Below are 25,000 nucleotides of genomic sequence, written 5' to 3'. Positions count from 1 at the left end.
ATTTCTGGGTGACACTTTTGAGATGTGGATTGGCAGGAGAGGAACCATCAAACGGCCTCTACTATCACTGGGCCTGAATCACTGTGATTACTCAATGTGGGGTATCCTGAAAGAATGTGTCTACTCACAAGATGTTTGGACAATACCTGAGTTGAGGGGAAAGAATTATTGCAGAATTTGTAGCCCTGGACAATGATAAGGACTTGTGTCATTGAATTGGAGAAGAATCTAGAGATGAATCCAGTTGTGTATCGACTCTGAAGGACAACACTCTGAAGATATGATATAAGGAGTGGCTGTGTGGTAAGTAACTTGCTTACCAATCATATGGTTCCAGGTTCAGTCTCACTGCGTGGCATCTTGGGCAAGTATCTTCTACTATAGCCTTGGGCTGACCAAAGCCTTGTGAGTGGATTTAGTAGATGGAAACTGAAAGAAGCCTCTCGTATATATACATATATATGTGTGTATGTATGTGTGTTTGTCCACCCCAAACATTGCCTGACAACCACTGCTGGTGTGTTTACATCCCCATAACTTTTGAGGTCAGTAATGAGTCATGATGATGGATTTTCTGACAAAGGGCACCACAATTAATGGGGCATATTATACTTCTCTGCCACAGAAATTGCGGGATACTATCAAAGCAGAGAAGCATGGCATGCTGACCTAAGGAGTCCGCCTCTTCCAAGACAACACCCCAGTTCACAATGCACATGCTGCCCAGATGAAAGCACACTCCTGCAGCTATGAAATCCTTCCTCATTCCCCTTACTCTCCAGACCTCAAACCTCTGACTTCCACCTCTTTCCAACCAGGAAGTTTTTTCTTTGAAGAGGAAGCACTTTTCAAATGACGATGATCTTATTTCCGAGGTAAAGTCTCGGCTCCAGACGCAACCTACCGACTTCTACAGACGAGGTCTTCACAGCTGCATAAAGCGATGGTTGGAGTGTGTCACCATTAGTGGTGGCTTATGTAAAGAAGGGCTAATAATTATGCCAAGTTTCGTTTATCCCAATCCTTGGGAAGTGAATCAAGGGAAATCTTTAATAAACACCCCTCATGTGTGTGTGTATATATATATATATATATATATATATATATATATATATATATATTTTATTATATGTCTTTATTTTCTCTAAGTTAATAATAAACTTGGACAAAATTTATATATATATATGTGTGTGTGTGTGTGTGTGTAAGTAATGGACTTCTTTTAGTTTCTATCCACCAAATTCACTCACAAGGCTTTGGTTGGTCCAAGACTATAGCAGAAGTGCCATGCATGGAGACTGAAGCTGGAGCCATGTGGCTAGGAGGCAAACATCTTGCCACACAACCACGATGGCATCTATGCTTATCAGAATTTTGACAAAAAGGAATTCTTTTCAGTGAGAGAGGGGAAGAGAGAGAGAGAGAAAGAAAGAAAGAGAGAAATTATTAGAATGCAAGAAAGTATTTATAGAAAAAAGGGGATTGGTGAACCAAAGAAAATGATTGGTGATCCATCAAAATTTGCAGAGAATTATAAATTTCCATGGCAGAGAAATTCTGTTTAGGAGCGTGTGTATTAAATTGAAAGAAGACCACACAGAGGAAATTGAGAATGTGAAAAGAGAACCTGAAGGCAGGAACCAAAAGGAAGTGGAACAAAAGACTTTATAGTGATTCTTCTTTTGTAGCAGAACTTCAAAACCAAGCAGACGACAACAATACATTTACAGTTGAGGACAAAATATTAAGATTCTTTTATCCTCATATTGTACGTATATACATAAGAACAGATATAAAAAAAAAAAAAGGTGCCAAAGAAAGATACTATGGCAAGTCTATGTTTTGTAGCAGAATTTGAAAGCCAAACAAAAGATATGAGTGAGATGTGATTGGAAGATTCTGGAGAAAAAGTTTGGATTCTTTTTCTCTTTGTAAAAAAAGCTTGGAAACCAATTAGGTGATGCAAATAATCCCTTTTAGGAATGGAGAATCTTGAAGCAAATAAAGTCATGAATAATGGTTTCAAATTTTGGAGAGCCTTCAACATTTCAAAAACCGTTATCCTTGAGATTCACCATTCCAAAAAACAGAATTTATTTAATAATCTCTTGAAGTTTATAAATTCTTTTATGCTGTCAATAACATAAAATTCTTGCTGATAAGAATAAAGTTTTTAAAATGGATAAAAAAATTCGAAGGATTACTTTGGTCCAATGTTATAATGCCTCTCATGTTTATAGAAGATGTAGGTTCAAGTTACACAGGTAGCCTTCAACTTCTGCATATATATATATGTATGTATTTATGACCTTTTTGTGTACACAGTTTGTGATACACCACACCTTTCTTTTACTGGGCTCAAATCTCATTTGTGAACCCATGGAAAATGAACCTCCACCATCTATTCTGTCTGTATGTCTGTGCACACCTTTCAAATGCAATGTATGCCAGAAGGTTTGCAAATCTAATGGAGCCCTCAAAAGACATTTTAAGATCCACAAAAATCAGAACTTATTTGCAGTTCCCCCCTAACTTAGTGGTTCAGTAAAAGAGACTGGTAGAATAACTATTAGACTTACAAAGAGTAAGTCTTGGGGTCGATTTGTTCGACTAAAGGCAGTGCTCCAGCATGGCTGCAGTCAAATGACTAAGACTAGTAAAAGAACAAAAGAATATATATATTTGTATGTATATACATTTGTTTTAATTGTGTACTTTTTCATGCTTGCATGGGTCAGATGGAATTTGCTGAGGCAGATTTTCTATAAGTGGACGCTCTTCCCGTCATTAACCCTTGCTCATTTCCTATCAAGGTAATGATGATATGAACAGGGAAATAACAACTTGAAATATGTGAATATAAGTAACATTTTATTATCATCAATTGGCAAACATTACAAAATGACTCAGGGACTCAGAATTTTGTGTATTAGCATTCAGGTACACACTCAAATAAATATATACATACATACATATTAAATATATATATATATATATATATATATATATATATAAAAACAGGTATTCACACATATACATACTCATATACATGTATATATTCATATGTATATATGCATACACATACATGCGTACATACTTACATATATTCACACATGCAGAACACAGATAATATATATATATACTGACAGCCAAGTGAAACATTTACTTGGAGGTATGTTTAAGTCATTAACCATTCTTGAAGCTCTAACTCTGCACTTTCTACTTTATTAATTAGCGATGCAATAGATCTGGTTTCACTTGGCAATGTTTTCTGTAATGTCATCACCACCGTCATCATAATGATGATGATGAGAATGATGATAATCCTAATAATAGTAATGATAATAATAATAATAATAATAATAATAATAATAATAATAATAATAAGCCTTTCTGCTATAGACAGAAGGCCTGAAATTTTGGGGGAAGGAGAAATTGATTACATCAATCCCCAGTGCATAACTGGTACTTCAACCCCTGAAAGGATGAAGGATAAACCTGACCTTGATGACGAAATTTGAACTCAAAACATGAAGATGGGTGAAATGCCGCTAAGCATTTTGCCAGGTGTGCTAACGATTCGGCCAAGGATGATTTCAAATTTTGGCATGAGGTCAGCAGTTTTGAGGGGAGGGGTAAGTCAATTAAATTGACCCCCCCCTCCCCCCGGTACTCAGCTGATACTCATTTTATCAACCACAAAAGGACGAAAGGTAAAGTCAACCTTGGTGGAATTTGAACTCAAAAATGTAAAAGATGGACAAAATACCGCTGAAGTATTTTGCTTCGTATGTTAATTATTCTACCAGCTCATCACCTTAACGATGATAATAATAATTATTGTTGTAGTGCACCTGAGCATTTTAGACAATAAGTTCATACAGTTATGTAATAATAATAATGACTTTATATTTTAGTACAAGGTCAACAATTTTGGGGAAGTGCTAAATCAATTGACTGACCTTTGTGTTCAACTCTGAAAGGATAAAAGGTGAAGTTGACCTTGGTGGAATTTGAACTCAGAATGGGAAAATGGAGGAAATGCCACTAACAATTTTTTATCCACTGTGCTAATGACTGTCAGCTCACAAACTTAATAATAATAATAATAATAGTAATGATTTCGGACTATCTATCTATATATATATATATATACATACACAAACACACAGATATATGTATGTATATATGTGTGTGTGTGTGTGTGTGTGTGTGTATATATATATATATATATATATATATATATATATGTACGTATATATGTGTGCGTATAGATATATATATATATAACCATACACACGTGTTTATATTCAGAAGTTTGTATATGAATGACTGCACACGGTGTGTTTTTACAAACTCCTCACTTATCATTCTTATTTGTTATACAATACTTAACGCAAGACACATTAAGACGTGAGACAAACTTTCGTAGCAAGACGATACTACAGCATAAACATCCATCTGCACCAAACCACACCAAACCACACCACACCACACCGCACTGCTCCATATAGCACCACACCTCCCTTTGGGGATGTGCATGTTGTTACCGTGTGTGTTTGATAGACAGTTAGAAATTTGAGAATTATCCCAAATATCTTCCTTGCTTTTCAATTTGAAACTAGAATTAAGCAATATGATGTGAAGCGTTATCTCTTAAAGATGTTGCAATTGATTGTGTAATGCTTGCAGGCTCTGTTATAAACTGCAAGTTGTTTATGTCTTGACTGCATCCATCTGCAAATCTGCAACTTTTACTGATCATTAGAAAAGATGTGTTGTGTGTGTGTGTGTGTGTGTGTGTGTGTGTGTGTGTGTGTGTGTGTGTGCATGTCTGCATGTGCATATATATATATATATCTAGGTATATGTATATGGATTAAATATATGTATATATATATATATATATATGTATGTATACAAACTTTTATAATTATTTACAATTGCATATATATAAATATATACGTATGCACGTGTGTGTGTGTGTGTGTGTATATATATATATATATATATATTTAGACAGTATATGTATTACATATATATATGTCTATGTATTGAATTTATATATATGCACTTATGTTTCTATATATAAATGTAAATATATATATATGTTGGTACATATATATATATATATATATATATATATACACACACACACACATATATATATGTATATATATATAACGCCATGCATCCTTTTCCAAGTAAGTTTTATCTATCTATACAAATATATGTTTTTGGATATATACATAAATGTATATTCATACATATATAAATGCATACATATGCATGCATATATGTATATATCAATCTATATATGAGGATATATATACATATATATATATACACACATCTACACACACACACATTATATATATACATACACACATCTACACACACACATTATATATATATACACACACATACATTGTACATGTAATTATAGTCACTAGATAGTAATTTAATCTTCTTTCCCAGCTGTGTCTATATGAGCAATGAGCATTACAATTAAATCCATATGCACCTCAGTTCACCTAAGACTGCAGGGCGATGGTGCAAATGGGGATGTTTTTTTTTTTGTCTTTTCATTCATTCCCCAAATGACACCAAATACACGCTAATGACCCTGAAATCTTCCTCAGGTCTATACAACACAGACTTGTATGTACACATACACACATACATACATATACACACACACACACACGCATTTACATGAGTATTCACGCTAAAATATTCATGGATGTAAATGTATGTGTGCGCAGATGTGGATGTGTGTGTATATGTTTAATATAACAAGTTTGAAATAAAATAAGAAAAAAACTATTCTCTAAAGTCATACGCTTAGCTAAGCCATCATTTGCAAGTGATTATGCTCTGATGGTTTTTACTAAGCTTTCTTTAATTGTCCTAGGTGCCTAGACAAAGAAATCCTCTTGATTCTTCTATGTTTGGCTGAATAATGATTGATGAATAATGGTTGATGAATAATGGTTGATGATTGATGAATACTGAATGATGAGTGATGAATAATGAATGACGATTGGTGAATAATGATTGATGAATGATGGATAATGAATATTGAATGATGAATAATGGTGATGATGAATGATGAATGTGGCAAGAAATCTTGGAATAAAACTGAATAACAACATACATACATACATAATCTACATACATACATATATGCGGAGTAGCTAAAACAGTGGGCAACTGATGAAGGGATTGTTCTTTATGTTGTCTGTCTTGTTTTTCTATTTGTTCGCAAAAAAAAAAAAGTTTGTTTTCCATGTTCCTGTTTTTCATGTTGTTTACGTTTTTTCATGTCCTGCACCCATATATGCATTTGTATATATATATATGTAAGTATGTACATGAATGTATGCATATATGCATATATATATATATATGTATATATATTATTTACTTCATTATATGATTTGCCACGCATCCATTCCCAAGTAAGTTTTATCTATTAATCATCATCATCCTCATCATCGTTTAACGTCCGCTTTCCATGCTAGCATGGGTTGGATGATTTGACTGAGAACTGGTGAACCAGGTGGCTACACCAGGATCCAGTCTATATATTTATATATATATATATACACATACACTACAAATACATTTGTATATAATGCATTTATTATTTATACATGCATATTTTTTCAGTGGCATTCTGGGATGAAAATTGGTACATCAAAGGAGAATGTAGCACTAAACCATATATGGAAGAAGTAATTCTGTTGGAGATGATAGATCTTCATCCAAGTGTAAGGTGTTCTGCAATCTTTAAAGCTGCCAGCATTGGTATGCGGTACCTGGTCTCCGTTCCCCATGAAATTGGTGAAGATGTCAAATGTGTACCACATGGCTCTCATATGGCTACTTGTATTAAGTGTCTACCTGACAACATACTTGAGGCTTTACAGCGTATTCTGGCTGACCCAAATGAAGATGTGAAGATATCTGCTGCACTCTCGTTGTTCTGTCTTCATCAAGGAAACGAAAAGGTAAGACACACAATGAGACTGAACTTGTAAAAAGATGCTTTTACTAATTTTTAAAAATCTTCGTTGTATGTAATTAAAAGGGTAAAGGGTAAAGATCCCCTTCAGTCATGAATGACCATGGGATTGAACCTAGAAAGTTCCCTTCTGAGGCGCAAGTTCAGGCAAGGTTGTTTATGGAAGACCAGCAGTCGCCCATGCATACCAGCCTCCCCTCTTCATACATAGGGTAAAGAGCAAAGACCCCCCTTCAGTCATGGAAGACCACCTAGAAGGTTACCCTCTGAGGCACAAGTCTGGGCAAGATTGTTTATGAAGACAAGCAGTTGCCCATGCATACCGGCCTCCCCTCTCCATGCCACCAGTGTTATCTAAGGGAAAGGCAAAGCCCAATACAGCTTGGCACCAGTGATGTTGCAACTCATTTCTACAGCTGAGTGAACTGGACTAACGTGAAATAAACTGTCTTGCTCAAGAACACAACACACAGCCTGGTCCAGAAATCGAACTCACTATCTCATGATTGTGAGCCCTACATCCATGCATCTTCTCTACCAACTGCTCCTGAGATGATTGTGAGGGCAGCGTCTTCAGATTGTCCCTCCATGGGGGTCCTATCAGAAGTAGCTATCGTTACCCTTTCCCGATGGATACCCAAGCGTGACTAACTGAAACTATGGCTGTTGTCTACCTATCTCATTCTTGGTCTAACACCAGGTCTCCTGCTGGTTGGATCACCTTGAAGAATCCTTGCAATTTTTTCTTGTGACATTCTAATCACGTGTCCATAGTGAGCTATGGCTTTTCAATACAGAGAAACAGGGGCGAGCTGGCAGAAACATTAGCACGCTGGGCGAAATGCTTAGCGGTATTTTGTCTGCTGCTACGTTCTGAGTTCAAATTCCGCTGAGGTCGACTTTGCCTTTCATCCTTTCGGGGTCGATAAATTAAGTACCAGTTACGCACTGGGGTCGATATAATCGACTTAATTCGTTTGTCTGTCCTTGTTTTTCCCCTCTGTGTATAGCCCCTTGTGGGCAATAAAGAAATAAGAAACAGGGGCTGATTTGGATAGACACCCTGATCTCCAAGCCATGCACCCTGACAAGTAATGTCACCCCAACAATCCTTTAAAGGATCACCATTTGAAGTACTAAACACAATCATCCTCTTTTAGTTATTACCCAACATTCATGAATATATGTAATGATAGACAACCTCTCCAGCCTCCCGTTTCCCATCACTCACGAATATGGCCCCAAAATAGTTACCATGCATTATTGCTATGTGATTTGTCGAACATTTGAAGTTTCATCATTTCTTATTTCTGTGAAACTTATTGAATATTTTAAATGTAATTTTGTTAGGAAACCGATAAAGCGTTTGAATTTTTTTGAGCATGTTTTGTTGCTATAGAACTTTCTTCTGTGTATTTACTGTCTTTTAAATTTTATTTGGCATTTTATGTAGCATAGCAAATTGTAAAAAATTTTGAAACTGGTGTGTTAATCTTAGAAATTTCCCCAAAAACCTCCCAAAAAACTAGAATTCGTTTTAAGACGCAGATGCATTTTCAGCGCCAAAATCATGTATTATCTATCTATCTTTCCACATGCACATATGACATTTATGTATATATCTGTATGTATGTATATGTGTATGTATGTATGTATATACATATATATATATATACATATAGATATAAATATACATATGCATTACATTTATTTAAGAAAGATACCAGAATACATTTACTTATGAAAAAATACAAACAAACAAAAAAGATACTTAAAATTGTATTGCTATAGCACTATTGGACAATACAGGTCCCATCAGAAAGACTGCTTTTAAAATTAAGTTTAAGATATATTAAAGTTTAAAAGTATATTCTCAAATTAATGTCTTTCAATACTAAATGCTTAAAAATATGCTTACTGGTGCATTTAGTTGCATTCACACACAGTCCAAGAAGTGGATAAATGAATGAGATCGCTGCAAGCTCAACTGATGCTAACTAATAATCTTTCATGTTTTATTTTCTTTAATCATATCTTGTTTTAGTGCTTGAATGTTTTTGTCTACTTTAAAAATTATTTCTCTACAAATATGTGGGTTTGCACATGCGTACTGTGAACACATGATTATATATATATATATTATATACACACACACATACATATTTGTGTTTGTAAATTATGAAGAGAAGGGAGTAAGAGACATTATACAATATGTAGAAAGGTGCATTTAGAATTTTAGAGGTTTACACATATGTACAAACGTGCTTTTCTCATGCCCCATGTAACTTTTTCTTTTTTTGTAACCTCTAGTAAGCGTCTCATATTCACTGCATCTCTTAAAGCCCTTGTGAGTAATTAAGAAATTACCATTATTATTTCATATATGCACATCAGATTAGACAGCAGGGAAAAATTCCTAGCACTGGGCTACCACAAGTAACTTTAGACGCCAAGAACCTTCATAAATATCTTAGCTGCCCTTAATTATAATTTCTGGAGCTGCACTAAGCTAGGTTTTATGCCAGTTTCCTCTATCCATCTGTTCAAATCTTCAGGGTTAGTTCCTAATGCACCTATAACTACATTGATACATTCATTATAATTACAGAGATACAATTATTATAATTCTTTTTAACTATGGTTTTATTGGAACTCCTGGAGTCTTGCGAGCATAGTAAGCTTGCTGCCTGCAGCCGACAGTACCATGCTATCTGTTCTTTTCAACTATTTAATACTTTCCTGATTATTTTGGCCATGCCAAAGAGGCAATCTTTTTGCAACAGTTCTACTGGGCACTCTATTCCAACTTCCTTGATGCTTTCTGATACTGTCTCCAGGGACCCAACAATAATTGCCACTATCTTCATCCTCTTCATTTCCCATAACCAGGCTAATACATACTTTAGAGCATTGTATATATATATTGACATTTTCGACTTCTGTCTTGACTATTTGTGGGCAGCAGATATCTTAAATTTGCAACAATACATCCTTGTGCAGGAAGACATGCAAATTCACAAGGTGGTAAGCAGGAAGAATCCATTGTATTTTGAACACAATGCTTTGTGGTATTTCTCTTGCTTTTCCAATGTTCTGGGTTCAAATGTCATCAAGGTTGACTTTGCTTTCATCTTTCTGAGATCGATAAAATAAAGTACCAGTCACGTACTAGGGTGATGCAATCGACTACTCCATTCTCCTCAAAACTGCTGGTTTTGTGCCAAAAATTCGAGACTGTTATTGTTGTTATTATTATTATTATTATTATTATTATTGTTATTATGAAAAATGCTGTTCTGTAAAAATCTTCATCTTTGAATATAATATTTGTATAATATTCTTGGCAATATATTCGTTGCTTCCTTCCAAATGTTGTCAAACAGAAATCATATAAATTTATTTGCTGAAATATGTGGCAAAAAGAAAAGGAAAACAGGCAAATATAGTCTTTAGACATTTTGGTAGAGAAAAATATATGTAGCCACAAACATCTGCTGAATGTTGTTGGACTAACTACACATATCTGTAAAGTTAGATACACACATACATATATGCTTACACACACACATGTACATATATGCTTATGTGTATGTATATATATGTATGTATCTGTGTATCTATGTATATATATATATACACATATATATTTATTTTGTAATATACATACGTTTATGTGCATGTTAGTGAGCATGAATATATATATATGTGTGTATATATTTATATACATACATACATACATACATGAGTAATTTAACAAATTAAAGAAAATAGTATTCAACACATTTGGTTGGAGTTATATGTATTTAATAACAGCTTGACTCAGTTCCATGTTATTTAGGTGTAGAAGACGCCCACATCATTAGATGTTCAGTTCAAGCTCTTGCAGATATGTATTCGAATTATGCAACAAAAGCAGCTTTATAGTAAAAACTTTATCAATAAAACATACTTAATGTATGTGTGTTGCAGAAAAGCCTGAAGCTGCAGTTTTCCTCCAGGGAAAAATTCTGTTATAAGCATATTCTATGAAAAAACACAGAATGCTTCAGAGCTAGGAATCAACTGAAAAGTGGCCATGAGAGTGACTGACAACATTACACTGTTGTAGCAGCTTCTCACTGTTATATACTCATCTATCTATCGGTCTGTCTGTCTGTCTATCTTTCTATCAGTCTACCTGTCTATCTTCCTATCTGTCTGTCTGTCTGTAATGAGCTGGGTTATGAATGAGGTCATTGGAATGTAGGACATCTGTTTCTGCATCGTTAGATTTCATCAGTTACTGGCACTGTTGTTCTTATACGTAAAAAAAAACAAATAAATTTGCTGGTGTGTCCAAAGCTTTGCCAAGCTGATAATTATTAATGACACAGTAAGCAGTGATGCTTAAAATAAGCTGTGTACATTTATATTTAACACGCTTGGGTACACTCAAATGTGGTAAGACCCTCACAGTGGTAACTGTCTTGGAAGTGACATTCTTTTTATGCATGATGTAGGCAAAGATACACCAAGTTGAGCTATAAAAGATGTCATTTGACTGTAGGGCATGTGTTTCTGCATTGTTATGCTTCATCAACTACTGATACCAAATCCATTATTCATAACCCTCTAAGAACTGCTGTTCTTACATGTAAACAGTAAATGATAAATTGTGTTATATGAGGGGGTACCCAAAAGAAACGGGAATTTTGCAATATTATTTTATTCATTTAGTTTTACATGTTTACTCTTTTATCGCCTTCAAAGTATTCTCCATTTCAAGCAGTGCATTGGTTCAGTAGTATTTTCCATTGTTCGAAGCAGTGCTGGAACTCTTGTAAAGAGATACCTTTTAAAGCCTCTGTTGTTTTTTTCTCTTTACTTCTTCATCATCATCATCATCGTTTAACGTCCGCTTTCCATGCTAGCATGGGTTGGACGATTTGACTGAGGACTGGTAGAACCAGATGGCTACACCAGGCTCCAATATGATTTGGCAGAGTTTCTACAGCTGGATGCCCTTCCTAACGCCAACCACTCAGAGAGTGTAGTGGGTGCTACATTTGCAAATTCTGTAGCACCAGCTTTCATCACCAGTGATGACTTTTGAAAAAAAAAGTCTGGATCGATTTCCAGCTGTTCTTTCAGTTCACAACATGCTTTCAGTCAAGACTGCTTTTGATCTTCTGTGAGCAAGCAAGACGCAAATTTTGCTGCAATCTTTTCATTTGCAATTCCTCACTCAAAATTCGTTGGTAGGAGCTCCAGGGCACACCAGTCATATCAACAAGTTTGTCAATTGTTTGGTGACAGTTCTCCACGATCAGTTCATGAATTATCATGATGTTTTCATTTGTTCAGGATGGTCATCCTGAATGAGGCTGGTCTTCAAGCAACGAGTGACCATTCTGAAAGCATGAAAACCACTCATAAACTTGTTTTGCTCATGGCAGCTATTGTCGGTTGGTGCTATGAATTCATATTTTTTGCAAGTTTCCACTTCGCCTTCTAAAAGGTTGGTATGAGTTAGTGTTTAAATCTAAGGCGACATTTGGAAAATTACAATGGTTAAGTTGATCTTTACAATGAAAGAAATGAATGTCTAAATAATATCCTTCCTTAGCATGTCTAGTATATAACTATTCACTTTGTTTTCGAATTACTTAACCCGTCATCTCTGTATAAGACAAAGTCTCTAACAGTGAATTGTTTATATAAGTTATTAGAGATACACAAACAAGTAGCATTACGTATAGTAATGTTATTAAATGACACCTTGTTAGATCTCTTGACCTTGTCAGAACACTTTTCAAAAACCAGAACCTTCCTGACAGCTTGTATACGATCACAGTCTTCGACATTGTTAATTCTAATAAATTCTCATGCCTTTCGTAATAATACTTTACAGATCACATAAAAATTTATAATACCAAATTGGCTAAAATTGGCTTTGTTCTTCATAATTTTATTGAACTAGTAGTTATGACTAGAATACTATTATTCCATTAGGTGAGGTCAGTAACTTTCTTGGTGTTATTAATCTTAGAATTTTCTTTGCTAACTAATCTGATTTCAGATTTAGGTGGGTTTATCAACTTTCAATAAGGTTAGAAACGAAATATGTTTATGGTCCTTAATTGTGATGCATACTTCACATTTTGTTAGTGTCTCTAGTCTTTAATCAATTCTAAATTTTATTGCTCTGACCTTTGTTTTTCTATTAATGTTGTAATAAGTCTGTGGTGGCTCTCATATAGTTTTGTGTTATGGCATTATTGAACAATTCATATATTTGTAGTTTTGTGGCACAGGTTCTATATATATTCATGCTTAATGCCGCATATATTGACCTTGAAGAGGGTGCTACCATATAATTTTGCATCAATTTATCTCAAGACATAATCAAGGCTTTTCTTATACAATATGGAGGATGTAACATGAAACATATGCTGTACTAACGAGAATTCAATATAATGAATATTGAGTTAACCCTTTTGCCTGTCCAGCAATTTATCAATGTGATACACAGAATGTATTTCACTGGTGTTCATGTATGATATATGATACATATTCGTGATTGTTTTCAAGCCACCAGGGTAATTTGTGACTGAGGAAAGCTTTATATTACTCAGAATGTATAAAGCAAGTGCTATCTAAACAAGGTCGAACTAAAAATATGAAAACAAGCATAGACATTTAGGACAAACCTATGAAACTATTTTGTTTAGGACAGGCAAAACTTCAGTCTTAGTTTACCTTTGCTGTCCTGTGTATCACTTGATATTTAAAGACACCCTTTGGTCAAGAATGACCATGGTATTGCACCTAGAGTTACTCTCCAAGAGACAAGTCTGGGCAAGGTTGTTTATGGAAGACCAGCAGTTGCCCATGCATACCAGCCTCCCCTCTCTGAGCCATTATATGTACATCGAGTAAAGAGTAAAGATCCCTTGTCATGAATGACCAAGGGATTGTAGCTAGGAAGTTACCCTCTGAAGCACAAGTCCCGGCAAGGTTGTTTATGGAAGACCAGCATAACAGCCTCCCCTCTCCATGCCACCGATATTATGCAAGGGAAAGGTAAAGGCCAATACAGCTTAGCACCAGTGACATTGCAACTCATTTCTACAGCTGAATGAACTGGAGCAACGTGAAATAAAGTGTCTTGCTCAAGAACACAACACACAGCCTAGTCTGGGAATTGAACTCGCTACCTCATGATTGGGAGCCTTGTGAGCCCGACACTCTAACCACTCAGCCTTGCGCATGTGATATACAGAAAATATTTCTCTGGCATGTCTCTGCATTATGTATGATACACATGTCCAATAATTTTTCAATCACCCAAGTAACTTAGGGCTTATGAAAGGAAAGTTTTATTTTACTCTGAATGGCTAATTAAATAAAGGCTAATTAAAAGTCTGAGAACAATCATGGATGTTTAGGACAAACTTATGAAAGGGTTAATTAAGATAATATCTTACTATTCTAAGAATTTTTCCAATCATTTTAAGCTACTTTAAGTTTCAAAATGCTCAACCCACTCTAACATCTATTATTATCTGGATATCTGCATCACATAAATAAATAATGTGTTTTGAGCAAAAAGAGAAAGTTCCCTCTATTCTGTTTGGTGTATTCCTGAACACTCTGGGAACTTCATTTACAAGTTTATAATTTATGGCAAATAAACTAAAGATGTCTTTCCTTGATAATTGCACCTGTTGATCAGAAAGAAATTTTAAACATCTTCTAATTAAGAAATGAATCTGACTGAGTATTGTTTGGTTCTCCAACAAGAAAGAAAGAAAGAGAATTACTTTTAAACTGGACGTTTACTTGGATGTAGGCTCGGGGCAATTGAAAAGTACTAATATAGTTTTATATAATGGTATCTCCTTGTTTCTCTCTCTCTCCTTCTGTCTTTCTCTCTCTCCCCTTTGTATACATATCTATCCTCCTAACTGAAGGCACACGGCCCAGTGGTTAGAGCATTGGGCTCACAACCACAAGGTAGTGAGTTCAATTTTCAGCCTGGGCCGTGTGATCTGTTCTTGAGTAAGACACTTTATTTCACATTGCTTCAGTTCACTCAGCTGTAAAAATGAGTCATGATATCACTGGTACCAAGCTGTATTGGCCTTTGACTTCCTGCATTGTTTTTTTTGAACTCTGTGAACTTTCGTTTTTTGTGAACTCCCCCCCACCACAACAAAAAAAAACATGCCAAAAAAGACAAACAACACTGCGTTGGAGTGGGAGATTGTTCCACCAAAACAATGGATGAAAGACTTTGAAGAGAGGACGGTAGTGTTAAGGGCTTACTCAAAGTCGCTCAGCACCAACGCCCTCTTTCAAAAGACTCAAATTGAAAAAGAGTTGGCAGAGTATTTGCCAACTATTAAATTCATCTCCAGCAAGGTCAAATATGCAACGGTGTGGTTGCTATTTGACGCCCTTGGGGAGGCTCACAAATTTGTGAGCCAGCCCTTAGAGGGCAAAGAGATTTTGTTTCTTCCCACGTATTGTGGGAAGAAGTTGTCAAGAGCTTGGGTCTGCAGGTTTCCACCCGGGATAGAACCCAAGTGGATAGAGGACACTATCCACCGGAGTCTGGGTGGCAGCGGATCCAAGCTGCTTAATGTTAAAATTTTGCCGGAGGCTGATTGGGTTGGATCAAAAGCTGTTTTGACCCTGTGGACTCAATCAGTCAACAGTTTGAAAGTAGGCGTTCATAACGAATTTAATTTTGTCTGTAGATTCTATAGAATTCTGAAAATGAAATGCATTTTAATAAATGCTTATCAGGCGTAGGAGTGACTGTGTGGTAAGTAGCTTGCTTATGAACCACATGGTTCCGGGTTCAATCACACTGCGTGGCATCTTGGGCATGTGTCTTCTACTAGAAGGGGTCCAGTCGATTAAATTGACTCCAATACACAACTAGTACTTAATTAATCACCCCCGAATGGATGAAAGGCAAAGTTGACCCTGGCGGAATTTGAACTCAGAACAGGCAAAGTTGACCTCGGTGGAATTTGAACTCAGAACACATGAGTTAAAATAATAAAATAAGAACAGTAATAAATGAGTGAAGGAAAATATACAGTGTGTGTGTTTATTTGGCAAAATATAAAAAAAAACCCATTCCGAAATACAACAATATTTTAATTAACACTGATTTTTAAATCTTTCAATGTGTGTATGCATGCTTTGGGAACACTTAGTGTGTATGTGTGTGTGTGTATGTGTGTGTGTGTGTGTGTGTGTATGCATATATTCAAATAATGTGTGAGCATCTATGCATGTATACGCATGAATTTATGTAATATGTCTGTTTATGTAAGTGTGCATGTGTGTGCACACATGTATCTATGCACATGGGCGTATTTGTTGTATGTGTGTGTGTGTGTGTGCGCGCATGTGGATGTATGCATATATGTATATGTGTGCATATGCAACTGTGTGTATGTGTATGTATATGTGTCTGTCCGTGTGTTGCATGCATTGTGCATGTGTACGTATGTATATGTTGTGATGGTTTCTTCCTTGCAGGAAGTGAAATCAGTTTTAGGTGGAGTTTGCTGGTTGGCTGAATGATGGTTGTGGTGGTGGTGGTAGTGGTGGGACATGAGTGAAGGATGTTAGTGTTAGTACGGGTGGTGCCGGGGTTAGAATGTAGTGGCCAAAAGAAACTTTAGATGCATACACACACGCACACAGACAAATATACATGCACGAAAATACACACACACACACATACATAAATAAACCCATAATAGCTATACACAAATTTAATCTCAAACACACACACACACACACACAAGCGTATACACAATCATATATACATAATCACATACACTCACACAGATAAATACACATACCCCATAATACTTACACACACACATGCATACATGCACACACACATGCATAGATGCACACACACACGCATACATACATGCACACACATGCATGCACATACACACACACGCATGCACACGCGTGTACATGTACATACACATAATCACATACACTCACACAGATAAATACACATCCCCCATAATACTTACACACACGCATGCACACGCATGCACACGCATTCACACGCATGCACACACATGCATGCACATACATATGCACGCGCACACACACATACATACACACACACACACATATACACACACGCACACATTTGTCCTGACCTTTCAATTTTTCCTTCTCTTGTTCCTTTCCACTTTCAAGATTTAACAGCGGAAAAAATTTCTTCCTCCTGCCTGCCCTGCATCCCCAGGTGACCTTTACCACTTTAACATCTTCTACCACCTCTTCTCCTCCTTCACCTCCACTTTCACTTTCAACCTTTCCCTCTTCTCCCTCCTCTTCCTTCCTCTCACATCATCTCCATACCCATCATCATAATTACCATTATTATTATTATTATCATCATTATTATTACTATTATTATTATCATTATTAAGCTAGCACATAACAAGCTTACCTCGTGATTACTTGAAATTCCTTCTCCTTCACCCCCCCCCCTCCCCGATCCCCAATCTAGAATGGCACCCATGGCACCCTCAGCCAACCATTGTCTTCATCTTATTCCATCTCTGTCCATCCTGCGAAGATTCTGACATTGTCACAACATGACATCAGCATCATCATCAGCGTTATTCTGGTTGTAGTTGTTGTCGGTCTTATGGTTATTCTCTTTCCGCCACCACCACCTTTCCTTCTTCTTCATCGTCTTTCACTTCTTCTTCTTCATCTTTTACTTCTTCCTCTTCTTCATCTTTCACTTCTTCGTCTAAGTTCTTTTTCTTCTTCTTTCACTTCTTTTCCTACTTCTTCGTCTTACTTCTTTTTCTTCTTCGTCTTTCACTTCTTCCTCTTTCACTTCTTCTTTGTCATCTTTTACTTCTTCGTCTTCTTCTTCATCTTTCACTTGTTCTGCGTCTTTCACTTCTTCATTTTTCACTTCCTCTTCTTCGTCTTTCACTTCTTTTTCTTCTTCATCTTTCACTTCTTCCTTTTCTTCGTCTTTCACTTATTTTTCGTCTTCTTCGTCTTTCACTTCTTCCTCTTTTTCTTTGTTTTCCACTTTCACTTCTTCATCTTTCACTTTCTCTTCTTCGTCTTTCACTTCTTTTTCTTCTTCGTCTTTCACTTCTTATTCTTCTTCGTCTTTCACTTCTTATTCTTCTTCGTCTTTCACTTCTTATTCTTCTTCGTCTTTCACTTCTTTTTCTTCTTCGTCTTTCACTTCTTTTTCTTCTTCGTCTTTCACTTTTTCTTCTTCGTCTTTCACTTTTTCTTCTTCGTCTTTCACTTTTTCTTCTTCGTCTTTCACTTTTTCTTCTTCGTCTTTCACTTTTTCTTCTTCGTCTTTCACTTTTTCTTCTTCGTCTTTCACTTTTTCTTCTTCATCTTTCACTTCTTCCTTTTCTTCTTCGTCTTTCACTTCTTCCTCTTTTCTTCGTCTTTCACTTCTTTTCCTTCTTCTTCGTCTTTCACTTCTTCCACTTCGTCTTTCACTTCTTCCTCTTCGTCTTTCACTTCTTCCTCTTCGTCTTTCACTTCTTCCTCTTCGTCTTTCACTTCTATTTTTTCTTCTTCATCTTTCACTTCCTCTTCTTCGTCTTTCACTTCTATTTTTTCTTCTTCATCTTTCACTTCTTCCTCTTTCACTTCTTTTTCTTCTTCTTTGTCTTTCACTTTTTTCCTTCTTCATCTTTCACTTCCTTTTCTTCTTTGTCTTTCACTTCTTTTTCTTCTTTGTCTTTCACTTCTTCCTCAAGACTGACATTTCAAAAATCTCAACCCCTTCCCCTTTATATTCCACCCCCCACCGCCTGAAATGACAAAAGCATTTTTTGTTTATTTTTTACCCCCCTCCCACCACTCTCCCCACAATTTGACCTCAAGGGAAATAGGTCACTTCCTGTTATTAAGCAAGGAAGTTAACTTTTTTTTAAAAAAGGGGGTGACCCCAGTAATTTTTTAAAAGAGGGTCACCTCTTCCTCCCTCTTTTGCTTCTGAAGAAAAATGGTGCAGTTTGTGAAAGATGGGTGTGGTGGAGGTAGTAGGAGAGTGTTTTTTTGGGGGGGGGGGGATGTGTGAGTGTATGTGTGGGTTCATGTGTCAGAGAGAGAAAGAGAGTGAGAAAGAGGAAGAGAGAAAATGAAAGAGTAAGAGAGAAAGTGAGAGAGAGAAAAAGAGAGAAAGAGAGGAAGAAAGAGAGAGGGAAAGAAAGAGAAAGAGAGAGAAAGAATGAAAGAGAGTAAGAGAGAAAGAAAGTGAGAGAGAAAAAAGAGGAAAAGAGAGAGTGAAGGAGAGAGAAAGAGAAAGGGAAAGAAAGAGAGTGTGTGTGAGCATGTGTCAGAGAGAGTGTGTGTGAGCATGTGTCAGAGAGAGTTGTGTGTGTGTCAGTGAGTGTGTCAATGTGTGTATGCGTGCATGAGTGTGTATGTGTGCGTGTGTGTGTGTGTGTGTGTGTGTGTGTCGGTGAGTGCTTGTGTGTTTGAGTGTGTGTGTGTGAGAGAGAAAGAGTGTGTATGTGTGTGCATGCATATATGAGTGCATGGTGCGTTTGCATGTGTACCTTAACACATGTTTGTATGTGTTAATATGCATCTACCTCAGTACGTGTGTGTGCACTCGTGTGTATATATAGAGAAGTGTACATTGTGTGTGATTTATGTGTAGACATGTGTATGTGCATACTTATGAAACAAAGTGTGTGTATATGTGTATATGTATACATGTATATGTATGTGTATATGTGATCATGTTTGTGCATTATCTGGAGGAGTGTATTTTTGTGTTGTGTACATATTTGTGCATATACATGTATGCATGTTTGTGTGCATATGTTCATAGGAATGTGTGCCTGAATGCAGTGTGATGTGGTTGTTGTTGTTGTTGTTGTTAGCCCCAGGTCAATCCTGACTGATGAGGTGATTGATGGTGCCTGGTGCCTGGTGCTAATGGTTAGAATGGAAGAAATGGAGAGTGAGTGCAATCAAAGATGGAATTGTAAAAAGGAAAAAAAAAAAAGACTCAATAAAAAATACAATAAAAAAAATACACAAAATTGAAACAAAAGAAATTGAGAGAGAGAGAGAGGGGAGGGTGAGAGAGAGAGAGAGGGGAGGGAGAAAGAGAGACGAGAGAAAAAGGAGGAAGAGAAAATGAGAGAGGGGAGAGAGAGAGGAAGAAAAACAAGGACAACTGTCTTGACCTTTGGCCCTTCATTTATTTCAACCCATTCCTCTTTCACAGGTCACCCATTACACACACACACACACTCAACTACAGACATTGTATATATACACAACCACATGTGCATACACATGTATACAGTCACACATATACAAACTACTCATATACTCTCTTTTTACTCTTTTACTTGTTTTAGTCATTTGACTACGGCCATGCTGGAGCACCGCCTTTTAGTCGAGCAAATCGACCCCACCAGGACTTATTCTTTGGAAGCGTAGTACTTATTCTATCGTTCTCTTTTTGCCGAACTGCTAAGTTACGGGTACGTAAATACACCACCATTGGTTGTCAAGCGATGTTGGGGGGGGGGGACAAACACAGACACACAAACATATGGTACCAACTCCCTGCTTCATTTTAGCTGAACATTTCTTCTCTCACCTTCAGCTTCTTTCATCTTCATCCTCATCATCATCATCATAATCATCATCATTATTTGATGTACGTTATCCATGCTGACATGGGTCAGACAATTTGATCAGAGACGGTGAGTCAAGGAGCTGCACCAAGCCCTCATAATCTGCTTGGGGCCTCGTGCAACAAAAAAAAACAGTTTTACATTTTATTCTGAGTTTAGTCTTGTTTATCGTAGTTTTCTTATTTCAGTTTCTTTATCTCGTATAATATTGCTATTCTTAATTAGTTTTCGTCTCTTCAAGGTTGCTTTCGCACATTTTTCTAAGCCAAATCTCATATTATTCATATCGTTAATAAATCCCTGTACGGTCTGTAGCAATGTTTCCAGTTGTTTATCATTTGCCGCATACAGCTTAAGACCATCTGTATGCAAGAGATGATTGTTTTACCATAAAAGTTGTATCCACTGTTTACCATGTTGATTAAAGTTATCGATGCCAGATAGAAAAGGAGAAAAGAGAGGAATTCTCATTAGAATATTCCTCTTCTAATGGGTATGTGTTTAGTTTTCATAACTCCCTAATTTGTCTGGAGCTGCAGAATATTAACCATTTACTTACGGCATGTTTTATATATTCTATTACTGTTGCTGCTACCTTACTCATGTCAAGCGTTTTCAAGACCCAGTGTGGGAGACATTGTCAGAAGCCTTCAAGTAATCAATCCAAGCCATGCTAAGATCCATCTTTTTCTTCTGGCAATTTTCAGTTATGGCTTTGTTAATAACCGATCGTTACAATAACCGATTTTTACAGCCATATGAGCCTTTGCGGCATCCCTTCAGCTCTTCTGGAAACAGGTTGTTTTCTTCTCAATGCCTACCCATTCTCTGTGATATTATAGTAGTTAAAGGCTTTGTAGGTTATAGGTAAACATGTTATGGTTCTGTAGTTTTGTAGGTTTCTGGTTTTGGTAGGTTAGGGGATTAAAATAAATTTTCCTTATGTGAGCCATTCATGTGTTTTTTTGCTAGGTCTGTCAGCATCTCGTTAAGCTTCTCAGCAATCAACTTACATATTCCTGCTAAGTATTTTAACCAATCATCATCATCACCCCCCCCCCCCCACATTCATCATCATCATCGGTAGTATTATTATTTATTATTATCCTAAGATGGTGAGCTGGCAGAGACGTTAGTGTGCCAGACAAAATGCTCATTGGCATTTTGTTCATCTGTACAAACTGACTTTGCTTTTCATCCTTTTGGTGGGGGTCAATGAAATAAGTACCGGTCAAGCACTGTAAAGTTACCTTCTTGACTCATGCCAACTCATAAGGGCCAGTTCCCCGGTTTCTGCAGACACAATCACACACATACGATGAACTTATTTTAGTTTAAACATACCAAATCCATTCACAAAATTTTGGTTGCCCTGAGGCTATAGTAAAAGACACTTGCCCAAAGTGCCACACAGTAGGACTGAACCTGGAACCATGTGGTTGGGAAGCAAACTTTTTACCACCCAGCCACACCTGAGCCAGTGCGTGTGTGTGTGTCTTGCTGTCTCCTTGCCTTGATATTGAATGATGGCTGTAAACAAGTCTCACTGTCATGCACGTGGCCTTCATTTCCAGTCTTCCATGGAAACACGTCTGGTTATGAGAAAACATTACCTTACATGGAAACAAGCAAGGATTGGCAACAGGAAAGGCATCTGGTTGTAAAAGAACCCACCATCACAATTTCCTTCCGACCCATGCAAGCATGGAAAAACAGACGTTAAACCTACAACGATGTTACACAATCTTTATCATCTCTCTGACCTAGGTCCTGCCATTTCTCAATTTCTTCCATTTCCTCAATTTATTTCCCCAATTTCTTCGACATCCACTCAACCACCATCACGAGGGAATGTAAAGTCAAGACCTTAATGCTGTTTGTTCTCCCTCTCTCCCACCTCATTCCCTGTTCTCCATTATCATACACAGTCTCCTTGCTTCAATAGAATGATCAGTCTCTATGAAGAAATCCCATAAAATCACATAATTATCGTTCACCATAACAGCCAAAACTTGTGTTCATACTGAGTTGTTTTTTCTATAAACCTGACTAACAATCACCACCATCATCATCATCATCATAACCGTCACCAACACTTATCATTATCATTATTATTATTTATTATTTTTGTCGCTTAAAGTGTGAAGACATTGTCTTTTTTTTTTTTTTTTTATTGGTGGGGTGCTTATTTTTTCCCCTTTTTCTTTTTGCGGCACATTGGTTTAAGCATTATGAAATGAAATTTTCTTTGGAGTAGTGTAAAATGGAATAATAATAATAATAATCATAATAATAATATTAATAATAATAATAATAATGATAATAATAATAATAATAATAATGATAATAATAATAATAATATTAATAATAATAATAATCATGATATCAATAATAATAATAATAATAATAATAATAATGATATTAATGATAATAATAATGATATTAATAATAATGATAATAATAATAATAATTATGATAATAATAATAATAATTATAATAAAACGATAAATGTAAAAAAAAGACTATTCTTGACTAAGAAAGTACTGCCCTCGAAACATAGGGCTTGAAACCACCACCACCACCACCACCATGAGCAACAAAAACAACACAAAAAACTAAATAGAGGTTTGTATCACAAACTTTTAAAAATTCATTAACACACATTATATTCGTTATAATTTTCGCATCGTAAATAGCTACTAGACATAATTATGGTGCGGAAACTTAACATTACAATCGACAAAAGAAAAAAGAAAAGAAAAAAAGAAAGAAAAGATGCAAGATCAAAAAAAAACACAATTAAAATATACGAAAAGTAGAAAAAAAAAAATTGAACAGTATAACTGACAATTAATGGAAGAAAATCACCCAGATTCTTTAATAAGTAATTTGGAAATTAGGAAAAAATAATAACAGCAGTAGCTGGTGTGTGTGTGTGTGTGTGTATGTATGTATGTATGTATGTGTGTGTGTGTATGTATGTATGTATGTATGCATATATATATATCATCATATATATATCATCATCGTTTAACGTCTACTTTCCATGCTAGCATGGGTTGGACGATTTGACTGAGGACTGGTGAACCAGATGGCTACACCAGGCTCCAATCTGATTTGGCAGAGTTTCTACAGCTGGATGCCCTTCCTAACGCCAACCACTCCGAGAGTGTGTATATATATATATATATATATATATATATATATATATATATATATATACATGTGTAACAAAATGTTAAGTTGGAGAATTTTTTGGTATCATTTATTCACCATTACACATGTTTCATTTGCTAATAGGTATCACAAAGTTGTACGTGTAGTAGAAAATGTGTAAGAAATTTCCTATGAGAAATTGTTCTTCTCCGTCTGAATAATTCTTAATGAAAATTTTCTTAAATGTTTATCCTACATGTACAGATTTTTTATTCCTATTACATGTGCAATGGTGAATATATATATATATATATATATATATAGTGCGTGTGTTTATTTGGCAAAAAAAAAAAAGATAAATAAAATGACTATCCTGAAATACAATACATATATATACTTAACAGTATTCAGGATTATGTAATCCTTACAGCAATTTGTCGAAACACGTGCATGTTTTCTGCATTTTATTAGTACTATTTTAGGGCTCAAATTCCACGCATTTTCCTAACCCATGATTGCATGCCCTGCACTAGGTATAAGATTGCCGAGTGGGACCAAATGTTGAACCCAAACTTTGGTTACATGCTGTGCTTCACAATACATACATTTCTCTCTCTTGCCCTCTTCATATATGTGTGAGTGTGTGTATACATGCATGTGTGTGTATACAGATAAATAGATAGAAAGGTAGTTAGATAGATAGGTAGATAGATAAATAGAGAGATAGGATAGAGAGATAGATAGAGAGAGAGATAGATAAACTGATGGACAGATAGATAGATAGATATAGACGGATGGATAGCTAGGCAGATGGATAGATAGATATACAGACAGTTATATAAATATCCAGACAGACAGTTGAAGAAATGGTCCTTTCTCTTCTACATCAGAAAGAGAGAGAGAGAGAAAGGAATGGAGGGAGGGAGGGAGAGAGAGAGAGAGATCCAAAGTACAGTTCTCAGTAATCCAGTCACAATGTAGGAATATATCAGTGGGTGTTGGTTCCTGGTTCCTCGTTTAAAACTCCATTCTTTGGATGATATCTTGGTTATTTCTGGAATCAATTGGCAAACAGGCATTTTAAAATATCTTTTAACTCTCTTCAGATTTTCACATCCAAAAATTTTATTCTCAG

The 25,000-nt window shown here is 36.0% G+C and overlaps 1 protein-coding gene and 1 pseudogene across 2 annotated transcripts in view; one reads left to right on the top strand and one right to left on the bottom strand.

The window, feature by feature from the left end:
- LOC106873056 (HEAT repeat-containing protein 4) overlaps positions 1-25,000 on the top strand; it is a 401,083-nt gene that overhangs the window by 152,035 nt on the left and 224,048 nt on the right. For both annotated transcript variants that reach the window (XM_089339954.1, XM_089339953.1), the window contains exon 7: positions 6,673-7,013. In XM_089339954.1, the coding sequence (XP_089196080.1) occupies positions 6,673-7,013 (341 nt within the window). The remainder of the gene's footprint in view (positions 1-6,672; positions 7,014-25,000) is intronic.
- On the bottom strand, positions 15,716-20,688 carry LOC149131424 (uncharacterized; annotated as a pseudogene).

Source organism: Octopus bimaculoides, chromosome 22, assembly GCF_046866305.1.
Source record: "Octopus bimaculoides isolate indiv1 chromosome 22, ASM4686630v1, whole genome shotgun sequence".
NCBI classification, from domain to species: domain Eukaryota; kingdom Metazoa; phylum Mollusca; class Cephalopoda; order Octopoda; family Octopodidae; genus Octopus; species Octopus bimaculoides.
Note: the sequence above shows the minus strand (reverse complement) of the source record. Positions and strands in the feature narration are given on the sequence as shown.